A 12235-nucleotide genomic window follows, 5' to 3' on the forward strand; every position below is an offset into this window, starting at 1 on the left:
CTCACACACACACTTCTACAGAGTGGTCTCCTCCTTCTCATGACCTTGGACGGCCCCATGAGGGCCCTGCTACTCCCAGGACAGGCTGGGGGAGGGAGGGAGGGGAACAAGCCCAGACAGACTGCTTCGTAGATGAACCGGGTGGCTAGGCACCGAGGCGTCAGCCAAATGAACGAGCGTTAGGAGCCGAGGTTCCCTCAGCACAGCGGTTGGAGTCGCTCCAGGTCTCGCCAGCTGCGCGCTCTTGTTTACAAGCCACCACCTGCTGCTGGAGGGCCCGGCACTGAGGCCTCCATCCTAGCTGGCATCCTGGGGTTCGCCTGAGCTCCGCAGCCAGACTGGAGCATGCTCTCCCCGGGTGAGAGACATCCATCCGTCCTCCTGGCGGAATGAGACTGCTTTCATCGTTGTGATTGCAAGCTGTGCAGCGTCAACACTGCATGTCCGCGTGCCGCCGTTTCATGTCGAGTCCTGTGGAGAGAAGCGGCGCGGTGTTTTGCTGAGTCATGTTGTCATCTCTGGTGTGGCCTCTGATCCTGTGTGTTTTGTCTCGTCTCTATCTCTCAGGAAACTACAAAGGGATGTGTAAACAGATAGATCACTTTCCAGAAGACACGGACTACCAGGCAGACCCATCGGAGTACTTCTTACGTGAGTCTCTTCTTCCTCTTCTTCCTCCTCCTCCTCTTCCTCCTTCTCTTCCTCCTCCTCCTCACAGGTGTCTGTGAGCAGGAATACCTTACCGCCACAACCTGGGTTCGAATCCAGGCCTTGGCCCCTTGCGTTTCAAACCGTCAACTTCCAGAGGTGACCTGGTTTTGGACCTGCCCTCTTCTCTCTGCCAGAGATGCCCCAAAAAAACGAATCCGAAAAAATCACTATTGGCTCTCTGAAAAGTCGCTAGAAATTGTGCCCCTCATCCTCTCATAGTTCACTTAACATGATTGACAGCTATGACAGCACAGAAGTACAATCACAGTTACTTTGCTGCTGCTCAACAACAGAAACGGAGAGGCCAAAGAAGCATAAAGCTGCTAGATTTCTCACTGGTTGCTAGATAGGATTTTTTGTCGCTAAGGAAGGTGGAAAATAGCCACCAGCCCCAGCCCACCCCCATCTCTACCCACAATCCCATCAAGTGATTCCTAACTCGAGGTCAGACTGTGTCCATCAAGCCAGCCAGTGGCCCAGGGCCACTCAGAGCTGCTCCCTGCAGATTACAGCCAGCCAATTAGCCTGTTTGACTTAGCGCTCGGAGCGCCTGTTTGACTTAGCGCTCGGAGCGCCTGTGCTGGCCTGTATGTGCCAGCAGAGAGGGTTGTGATAACAGCTCTGCTTGGGACTCTGAGCATGCTTAAATTAACGAAGGCTGACGGGCCTACACGAAGGAGGCTGCGCTTTGACTCAGCCTCTTCAGAAAAGACTCGTCTGGAAAAACCGTGACTTAAGACCACGCATGCCCATATCTGTGTGTGTGTGTGTGTGTGTGTGTGTGTGTGTGAGTTAACCGCTTCCTGCTCTGCAATTGGAGGAGAAGGCCGCAATGCTCCCAGTGGCTTGCCAATTAGGACACTCACATCCATAAATATTTCAGCCTCCTTCTTATATAGGTCAGGCCTCTCTCTATCACTCTCTCTACCTCTCTCTCTCTGCCTCTCTCTGCCTCTCTCTATCACTCTCTCTACCTCTCTCTCTCTGCCTCTCTCTACCTCTCACCCCTTGTGGTCTGAAGTCTGACATTGTCATTTTTGGGAGAGAAAGTGTGTCAAGATTCAAGACAGCACACGTGTCTATGTGTTCCATGACTGAGTAGTTCTGTGTGTGTGTGTGTGTGTGCGTGTGTGTGTGTCACAAGGTCACAAGTGTTATGCTGTGTTCACACCAAACGCAAAGCAAATTTTTCACGTGGCAAGATTACATGTAAAGTCAATGTATGTGTCGCGAAAGTTATTCAATATTGAGATGTCACTGATGTTTAAAGATGCTGCTGTAAAGCAAATTCCATGATTTGCTTCTCAGTACATTACATAAGTGTGAAATGAGTTCCTGAAAGCATGTGCAAAGTGTGAAAACTTTGTCGCCCAAAAATGTGGGGTTAGACCGCTCAACAGTTTGTCTTCCGTTTTCAGCTCAGGTTTTGTATAGGCGGGACCAAAACCCGACCTATCTACGTCACAGCGACCAATCTACGTCAGATCACAGACGGTTGCATTCTGTTACTCAGCTGGTACGATGAAAAGACAAAGTAATGAACACATAAAACACTCAGAGACTGCAGGTAGATCTGTTCTGATATCTGCACTTGATTTAGCTAGTGTTACTGTTGTTGCTAAACTTGAGGGGGCGGAGCTTTAGCTCCTTCAGGTGACACGCCCCTCCAGTTCCAAGCAGAGAACACTGCTGATTTTCTCACAATTTTACAATTTAACATGCTTGTCTGTGTTTTTTCATAAAAATTTGGATGGGTAGTTAACAACATACTCGTCTATGGTGTGATGAACTTAAAACTAATTTCAATTCCACTTTACAGCTTCTTTAAGAAGAAATGGAGGGCATGAGTATTGTAGCTATCTGTGTATGGAAGCAAATCAGTGACATCATGTTTTGAATTTTAAAAGTTATTGAATACATAATATAGAAATTTAGACACAGCCGAATTTGTTGGTTTTGAATTAACTTCTTTAAAATTGAAATATGTATATATTTCAATGTAAATCTGATCTAAAAATTCAAGGTTAAGAAGTTCAAGTTGCTCAAATTTGAACAGTATCCGATCAGAAATTCAAATAGTAACAAAATTCAGGCTCAAATTTGGATGGTGAAATTCAGATCAAAAGAATTTGAACCGGAAAAGATCCCAAGATCCGGGATCCCAAGGTATTGCTTGTCTCAGACAGGACCTCTCTCCTCAGACCCCAGGCTGTGATTGGATGACTGACCTCTCTCCTCAAACCCCAGGCTGTGATTGGATGACTGACCTCTCTCCTCAGACCCCAGGCTGTGATTGGATGACTGACCTACATTCTATGATGTGTACATTTCAATATGAAGTATTCAATGCCATTTAAAATTCAAAACATGATGTCACTGATTTGCTTCCCTATCTGTGTGCATCACTTCCTGCACATCACAACTTCATATTTGTTTACAGTCATTTCAGACACGTCGTTGACGACGGGGGCTGGCTCTTAGCGATTGGCTCCTATTCGCTTCATTCGCACAAATAATTTGCTTCGCATTTGGTGTGAAAACAGCATCAGAGTATAATGCTCTCTGTGACAGCTGTTTCTCCTCTAGTTATCACAGAATTATTCCATGTATCAATACACAGAACCCTGTGTAGACATACTGTACTTGACTTTGCTAAACACACACCGGGTATTTCCTAAAACTTCTGACCAGAAGATCAGAGACCTGAGAGAGAGAGGGGAGCAGTTACGCAATAGCAGTGATGTCACCTCAGGTGAAACTCCGAGAGAGATCAGAAAGAGAGAGAGAGGCAGAGTGAGAGAGAGGCATAGGGAGAGACAGAGAGAGAGGCAGAGAGAGAGAGAGGCATAGGGAGAGACAGAGAGAGAGGCAGAGAGAAAGGGGGGAGAGAGAGAGACCATTCAGAGGGGACACAAGACAGCAGCAGATTAGGAGGAATTTCACAAACTGGTTGTTGGTACTCGGCACCAGCTAGCACAGAGACAGCACAGAACATAGCAACTTTTCCAACCTCACTAAATGATGTACGGAAAGTGCACAACTCCCACAGACAACCTCCACGCACACAGAAACACACACGCACACAAACAAACACACACTGAGACACACACACACTGAGACACATATCTGTAGCAGGCTGCTTTACACCAGTGAGACCTCAGCTTCCCAGTAGCAAAGCAGTTCACACACACACAAACATACACATCAAACACACACACACCACACACAGTTATATAACAGAGCCAGGGTGCTGTACAGCGTGTCGGAGCTCCCATCATCCTCTGCTCTACAGCCCTGAGCAGCTGAGAGAGAGAAGAGAGAGAGGGGGGGGAGAGAGAGAGAGAGGGAGGGGGAGAGGGGGGAGAGAGAGGTGGGGAGAGAGAGGGGGGGGAGAGGGAGAGAGAGAGGGAGAGAAGAGGGAGGAGGAAGAGAGAGAGGGATGAAGGGAGAGAGGGAGGAGGAGGAGGAAGAAAACGCCCTCTTATGTAAGACTCTAATGTAGCAGGAAGTGAAATACTAAGATCCATAGGACACCCTTTTACACAGATGATAGGAAAGGTACACAAGCACAGGTGTGTGGGTGTGTCTTTGTGTGTGTATGGAAGAGAGCTGGGGTAAGAGGGATGGGGTAAGAGGGATGGGGTAAGAGAGCTGGGGTAAGAGAGCTGGGGTAAGAGGGCTGGGGTAAGAGAGCTGGGGTAAGAGAGCTGGGGTAAGAGAGCTGGGGTAAGAGGGCTGGGGTAAGAGAGCTGGGGTAAGAGGGCTGGGGTAAGAGAGCTGGGGTAAGAGAGCTGGGGTAAGAGAGCTGGGGTAAGAGAGCTGGGGTAAGAGAGCTGGGGTAAGAGAGCTTGGGTGAGGTGAGATTAATAAGCGTTTGTAGTATTAAATCAATGTGCCTGGAAGCTGAGGCACCTGATTAGCATGGCCCTGTCCTCCACATCAGCACATTCACGGCTGGGGGAGGCTGATTAAGAGCCCATGCTAATTTCCTCTCAATGCTGTCAATGAGAAAGAGAGAGAGACGGAGAGAGGGAGAGAGGGAGAGAGAGACAGAGAGAGAGAGGGGGGAGAGGGGGAGAGAGAGAGAGAGAGAAAGAGAGGGGGAGGGAGGGAGAGAGAGAGAGAGAGAGAGAGAGAGAGAGAGAGAGAGAGAGAGAGAGAGAGAGAGGGAGAGAGAGAGAGGGAGAGGGAGGGAGGAAGAGAGGGAGGGAGGCGGTTCAGAGAGATGCTGTTGTCAAGCAAACTCTTTGCATATTCATGTCAGTGTGTGTGAGGAAGATTTACCGGTGAGTCCCCGGCAGCATCCGTGGGCTCTGTACATGTGTGGTGTGAGAGTGTTTGAAGGGTGTCAGAGTGTTTGAAGGGTGTGAGAGTGTTTGAAGGGTGTGAGAGTGTTTGAAGGGTGTCAGAGTGTTTGAAGGGTGTGAGAGTGTTTGAAGGGTGTGAGAGTGTTTGAAGGGTGTGAGAGTGTTTGAAGGGTGTGAGAGTGTTTGAAGGGTGTGAGAGTGTTTGAAGGGTGTGAGAGTATTTGAAGGGTGTCAGAGTGTTTGAAGGGTGTGAGAGTGTTTGAAGGGTGTGAGAGTGTTTGAAGGGTGTGAGAGTGTTTGAAGGGTGTCAGAGTGTTTGAAGGGTGTGAGAGTGTTTGAAGGGTGTCAGAGTGTTTGAAGGGTGTGAGAGTGTTTGAAGGGTGTGAGAGTGTTTGAAGGGTGTCAGAGTGTTTGAAGGGTGTGAGAGTGTTTGAAGGGTGTCAGAGTGTTTGAAGGGTGTGAGAGTGTTTGAAGGGTGTGAGAGTGTTTGAAGGGTGTGAGAGTGTTTGAAGGGTGTCAGAGTGTTTGAAGGGTGTGAGAGTGTTTCAAGGGTGTGAGAGTGTTTGAAGGGTGTGAGAGTGTTTGAAGGGTGTGAGAGTGTTTGAAGGGTGTGAGAGTGTTTGAAGGGTGTCAGAGTGTTTGAAGGGTGTGAGAGTGTTTGAAGGGTGTCAGAGTGTTTGAAGGGTGTCAGAGTGTTTGAAGGGTGTGAGAGTGTTTGATGGGTGTGAGAGTGTTTGAAGGGTGTGAGAGTGTTTGAAGGGTGTCAGAGTGTTTGAAGGGTGTGAGAGTGTTTGAAGGGTGTGAGAGTGTTTGAAGGGTGTCAGAGTGTTTGAAGGGTGTGAGAGTGTTTGAAGGGTGTGAGAGTGTTTGAAGGGTGTCAGAGTGTTTGAAGGGTGTGAGAGTGTTTGAAGGGTGTGAGAGTGTTTGAAGGGTGTGAGAGTGTTTGAAGGGTGTCAGAGTGTTTGAAGGGTGTGAGAGTGTTTGAAGGGTGTGAGAGTGTTTGAAGGGTGTGAGAGTGTTTGAAGGGTGTGAGAGTGTTTGAAGGGTGTGAGAGTGTTTGAAGGGTGTGAGAGTGTTTGAAGGGTGTGAGAGTGTTTGAAGGGTGTGAGAGTGTTTGAAGGGTGTCAGAGTGTTTGAAGGGTGTGAGAGTGTTTGAAGGGTGTGAGAGTGTTTGAAGGGTGTGAGAGTGTTTGAAGGGTGTGAGAGTGTTTGAAGGGTGTCAGAGTGTTTGAAGGGTGTGAGAGTGTTTGAAGGGTGTCAGAGTGTTTGAAGGGTGTCTTCCACAGAAGGTCAGTGCAGGGCTGTGTTTAGGCGTGTTTGTTTTTAGAACAGGGTCAGCTCTGTCGCAGGCCTAAACTGTAGTTGTGCCGATCGACACGCTGCACATCCTTCTCTCTCGACACAGAGCACATCCTCCCCTCTCGTGCCCTCTTTCTCTGCAGGCAGGCTGGCACGCATGCTGCCACTCAGCAGACAGACAGACAGGCAAGCAGGCAGGCAGGCAGGCAGGCAGGCAGGCAGGCAGGCAGGCAGGCAGGCAGGCAGGCAGGCAGGCAGGCAGGCAGGCAGGCAGGCAGGCAGTTAGATAGGTGGCGAGGGATGCGCTTAGTGTTTATGACCTCGACCCAAATCAAAACAATGACCTGGTGGCTAATCACTGTGCTCCCCAGCGTGTGTGTGTGTGTGAGTGTGATTAGCGCTCGGCCCTTGTCATGTGAGCCCCCTGTGTGAAGCCTTCTAAAGCCCACCACTCCTCCGGAGGAGGAGGAGGGGGAGGAGGAGGAGGGGGTTGAGGGGGATGAGGAGGGGGAGGAAGAGGAGGAGGAGGGGGAGGGGGAGGAGGGGGGGGAGGAGGAGGAGGGGGAGAGGGAGGAGGAGGAGGGGGAGGGGGATGAGGAGGGGGAGGAAGAGGAAGAGGAGGGGGAGGGGGAGGAGGGGGAAAGGGAGGAGGAGGATGAGGAGGAGGGGGAGGAGGGGGAGGAGGGGGATGAGGAGGGGGAGGAAGAGGAGGAGGAGGAGGAGGAGGGGGAGGGGGAGGGGGAGGGGGGGAGGAAGAGGGGGGAGGAGGAGGAGGAGGAGGGGGAGAGGGAGGAGGAGGGGGAGAGGGAGGAGGGGGATGAGGAGGGGGAGGAAGAGGAGGAGGAGGGGGAGGGGGAGGAGGGGGAAAGGGAGGAGGAGGAGGAGGGGGAGGAGGGGGAGGGGGATGAGGAGGGGGAGGAAGAGGAGGAGGAGGGGGAGGTGGAGGGGGGAGGAGGAGGAGGAGGAGGAGGAGGGGGAGAGGGAGGAGGAGGAGGGGGAGAGGGGGGGCAGAGGAACACTCTCCAGGCCAGCTAGATTTAGCGACTTTTCACCTTCCCTAGCGACAAAGAGACGACTTTTCACCTTCCCTAGCGACAAAGAGATGACTTTTCACCTTCCCTAGCGACAAAGAGACGACTTTTCACCTTCCCTAGCGACAAAGAGATGACTTTTCACCTTCCCTAGCGACAAAGAGATGACTTTTCACCTTCCCTAGCGACAAAGAGACGACTTTTGACCTTCCCTAGCGACAAAGAGACGACTTTTCACCTTCCCTAGCGACAAAGAGACGACTTTTCACCTTCCCTAGCGACAAAGAGACGACTTTTCAACCTTCCCTAGCGACAAAGAGACGACTTTTCACCTTCCCTAGCGACAAAGAGACGACTTTTCACCTTCCCTAGCGACAAAGAGATTACTTTTCACCTTCCCTAGCGACAAAGAGACGACTTTTCACCTTCCCTAGCGACAAAGAGACGACTTTTCACCTTCCCTAGCGACAAAGAGACGACTTTTCCTTCTTTGTTGAGCAGCAGCAAAATAACTGTAATTGTACTTCCATGTTGTAATAGAAAGTCACACCCACACCCCACCACACACAGACCCACGCACACACACAGATCCACACACACACACAGACCCACGCACACACACAGATCCACACACACACAGACCCACGCACACACACAGATCCACACACACACACAGATCCACACACACACACACAGATACACACACAGACCCACACACACACGCACACAGATACACACACTCAAATACAGAGGGTGCCAGAGTGCATGGTATTCCAGAGTCTTACTGCAGTCCCCTGGAGCATGGAACATACCAGACTGAACTCTCCCTCCAAGAAGCCTTTCTAGTCCTTCCAGCCTGTCTGCCACACAAGCTCAACCACCTCCTTAGTGCGTCTGTGTGTGTGAGCCTGTGTGAGCCTGTGTGTGTGTGTGTGTGTGTGTGTGTGTGTGTGTGTGAGCCTGTGTGTGTGTGTGTGTGTGTGTGTGTGTGAGCCTGTGTGAGCCTGTGTGTGTGTGTGTGTGTGTGTGTGTGTGTGTGTGTGTGAGCCTGTGTGAGCCTGTGTGTGTGCGTGTGTGTGTGTGTGTGTGTGTGTGAGCCTGTGTGTGTGTGTGTGTGTGTGTGTGTGAGCCTGTGTGAGCCTGTGTGTGTGTGTGTGTGTGTGTTCCTCCCCTTGGGAGCTGCCATGTTCAAACACAGCCCTGCAGGCAGGACCCAGAGATGTGCTCGGACCCTCAAACATGGGAGGTGGAGATGTGAATCTCCCTGTTTTGGGTGACGGGGTCTCCGGGTTAGTGCTGCAGGGGCCCTCCCTGCCTGGGGGCATGGTTATTACTCTGTCTGCCTCTCAGGGTCTTCACCTCTCTCTCTCTACCTCTCTCTCTCTCTCTCTCTACCTCTCTCTGTGTATCACTCTCTCTCTACCTCTCTCTCTCTACCTCTCTCTCGCTCTCTCTCTACCTCTCTCTGTGTATCACTCTCTCTCTACCTCTGTGTATCATTCTCTACCTCTCTCTCTCTCTATCTCTCTCTCTCTCTCTACCTCTCTCTCACTCTCTCTCTACCTCTCTCTGTGTATCACTCTCTCTCTACCTCTCTCTCTCTACCTCTCTCTGTGTATCATTCTCTACCTCTCTCTCTCTCTCTCTCTCTCTCTCTCTACCTCTCTCTGTGTATCACTCTCTCTGTACCTCTCTCTCTCTACCTCTCTCTGTGTATCACTCTCTCTCTACCTCTCTCTCTCTCTACCTCTCTCTCTACCTCTCTCTCTGCCTCTCTCTCTGTCACTCTCTCTCTCTCTCTCTCTCTCTCTCTCTCTCTCTGTCTCTCTCTACCTCTCTCTGTCTCTCTCTCTCTACCTCTCTCTGGCTCTCTTTCTCTCTACCTCTCTCTCTCTACCTCTCTCTCTACCTCTCTACCTCTGTGTATCACTCTCTCTCTCTGTCTCTCTCTCTCTGTCTCTCTCTATCTACCTCTCTACCCTTCAGTACAGTTCAAAGGGTTTTACTGGCAAGAAAACAACAATTGTTCATATTGCCAAAGCAACGGTAGAATTACAGAAATATTAATCAACATGAATTATGGCCTTATATATACTTATATTTCATACACTCACATACAGAGAGACACACGGCAGTTTAACATACGTGTAGCTACACCACACAGGTGTAAAACTTGTATCCATGTTATTATTCTTCAAGTTGGTATATTATTAATGATGCCAAATAATAGGTAGAAATAAATACATAAATAAGTAAATAGACACACACACATACACACGTGTACACACACCCACACGTATATGTACACACGTATATACCCATACATATGCACATACACCAGGTCATATCATGATAAATACCTCTCTCTCTGTCTCAATCTCTGTCTCTCTTTCTACCTGTCTTTCTCTCTCAGGGTCTATACCTCTCTCTCACTCTCTCTGTCCCCCCCAGTCTCATTGTAACACATGAGGCACTCTTAGTAGCTGAATTCCATGCATACTGAATGGGAACCTTCCCTGACATGTTCAATATCAGTAGTAGAGCTGAGAACATTCCGGCATGAAGAACCCCCAGGGAGGCCGGTCGTTCTCCGTAGGTGCAGTGTGGTCAGCCAAACCCAGCAGCACTTGGCAGCCCGCTCCTGCCGCATTGCATTCTGGGAGGTCACGGCAAAGGTCACTGCATGTTTGAGAGCACTGCCATGCATGGATGTTGGAATACATGAGACTACAGAAACGCTGAGAGCTGTCCGCTTCGTCTCTCCGCTTCGTCTCTCCGCTGACGCGAGCGAGCGAGCTGGAAATCCTGCCTGGTGAACAAAACCCTGCTGTCATGGTTCCCCTGGCGTGTGGAATCTACCCGCACCCAGGAACAAGGAGCTGTTGTTCCTTTTACAAAATAATTGTCTTCATCTTTGATTAAAACGACACAGTCAACTGCCAATTAATGATGTCGAAAGCTTCTCTTTTCACACAGCACGGCATCTTTCACCGAACGACTATCGACTTCCGTCTCCAGGAAAGTCACGCTAAATGATTCAGCTAAACCCTGATGCTAAGGGTGGTCCTCTTTCATCTCTCTATGGGCAGGCCTGCCCAGTAACATAGTCTGGTCCTATTACTTTCCTTCACAACGTCACCTTGAGAGCCGAAACCATTAAACACTCTCAGCGTCAACAATCAATAGATTTGGCTGGAGAGCCCTCCTGCTCCTGCTTGTGGAGACGCAGCTGATGGATGAGAGAGGGCTCTGGTTACCTCTCCAGGTAACAGGCTGTGGCAGCCCACGTCAATACCACCAGGGTTAACTGTGGCCGGGATGGAGGGATGGGGGAGGAGGGGAGAGGAGGTCCAGGGTGGAGGGATGGGGGAGGAGGGGAGAGGAGGTCCAGGGTGGAGGGATGGGGGAGAGGAGGGCCAGGGTGGAGGGATGGGGGAGGAGGGGAGAGGCAGGGTCACGTCTCTGGACAGTTTAATATTTAATCACCCTGCCACCTGTAACTTTATACCACGCAAGTCCCTCTGCTCAGAGGAGGAGAGAGGGAGGGGGGAGAGGGGGAGAGCAAGGGGGAGGGAGAGGGTGGGCGGGAGAGAGAGAGAGAGAGAGGGAGGAGAGAGAGAGGGAGGAGAGAGAGAGAGGGAGAGAGAGAGAGAGAGAGAGAGAGAGAGAGGGAGGAGAGAGAGAGAGAGGGAGGAGAGAGAGAGAGAGAGATGGAGGAGAGAGAGAGAGAGAGAGAGAGAGAGAGAGGGAGGAGAGAGAGAGGGTGAGAGAGAGAGAGAGAGAGAGAGAGAGAGAGAGAGAGAGAGAGAGGAGGAGAGAGAGAGAGAGAGATGGAGGAGAGAGAGAGAGAGAGAGAGAGGGTGAGAGGGAGGAGAGAGAGAACACCCTCCCAGGTGTGGACATCAGAGGTGGCACCGCAGGTCCAAAAGTGGTGGGAAGAACATTTGGGAACCACCTGCACTGACTGTTTATCTATGCTCGATAGCGTTAGCAGCAATGTGTTGTTGAGAGGGGTGGTCGATGCTCTGCCTCTGGAGCCGGGTTGGCTGTAGCTAGGAGACCACTGTGACTGACAGGTGCATTCACTCGTTACAGTAGGCGTTTGAAGTAGTGCGTTATAGTCAACACTACAGAGTGGCTGAAGTAGTGCGTTATAGTCAACACTAGACAGTGTCTGTGCTGCGGAGAGACGGTGTCTGTGCTGCAGAGAGACGGTGTCTGTGCTGCAGAGAGAGACGGTGTCTGTGCTGCAGAGAGACAGTGTCTGTGCTGCAGAGAGAGACGGTGTCTGTGCTGCAGAGAGACGGTGTCTGTGCTGCAGAGAGAGACAGTGTCTGTGCTGCAGAGAGAGAGACAGTGTCTGTGCTGCAGAGAGACAGTGTCTGTGCTGCAGAGAGAGACAGTGTCTGTGCTGCAGAGAGACGGTGTCTGTGCTGCAGAGAGACAGTGTCTGTGCTGCAGAGAGAGAGAGTGTTTGTGCTGCAGAGAGAGACAGTGTCTGTGCTGCAGAGAGAGACAGTGTCTGTGCTGCAGAGAGACAGTGTCTGTGCTGCAGAGAGACGGTGTCTGTGCTGCAGAGAGACAGTGTCTGTGCTGCAGAGAGAGAGAGTGTTTGTGCTGCAGAGAGACAGTGTCTGTGCTGCAGAGAGAGAGACAGTGTCTGTGCTGCAGAGAGACCGTGTCTGTGCTGCAGAGAGAGAGACAGTGTCTGTGCTGCAGAGAGACCGTGTCTGTGCTGCAGAGAGAGAGTGTCTGTGCTGCAGAGAGAGAGAGTGTCTGTGCTGCAGAGAGAGACAGTGTCTGTGCTGCAGAGAGAGACAGTGTCTGTGCTGCAGAGAGAGACGGTGTCTGTGCTGCTGGACGGTGGTTACTGCAGAGCCAGCAGAG

General features: G+C 50.9%; 1 protein-coding gene across 1 annotated transcript in view; it reads left to right on the forward strand.

The window, feature by feature from the left end:
- The window catches only part of cacng2a (calcium channel, voltage-dependent, gamma subunit 2a), a 40330-nt gene that overhangs the window by 24858 nt on the left and 3237 nt on the right, over window positions 1-12235 (forward strand). Inside the window, exon 2 of the mRNA XM_084677491.1 lies at window positions 568-651. Within this exon, the coding sequence (XP_084533617.1) occupies window positions 568-651 (84 nt within the window). The remainder of the gene's footprint in view (window positions 1-567; window positions 652-12235) is intronic.

The sequence above is a fragment of the Hypomesus nipponensis genome, chromosome 17 (assembly GCF_054491055.1).
Source record: "Hypomesus nipponensis isolate SF chromosome 17, ASM5449105v1, whole genome shotgun sequence".
Taxonomy (NCBI): Eukaryota; Metazoa; Chordata; class Actinopteri; order Osmeriformes; family Osmeridae; genus Hypomesus; species Hypomesus nipponensis.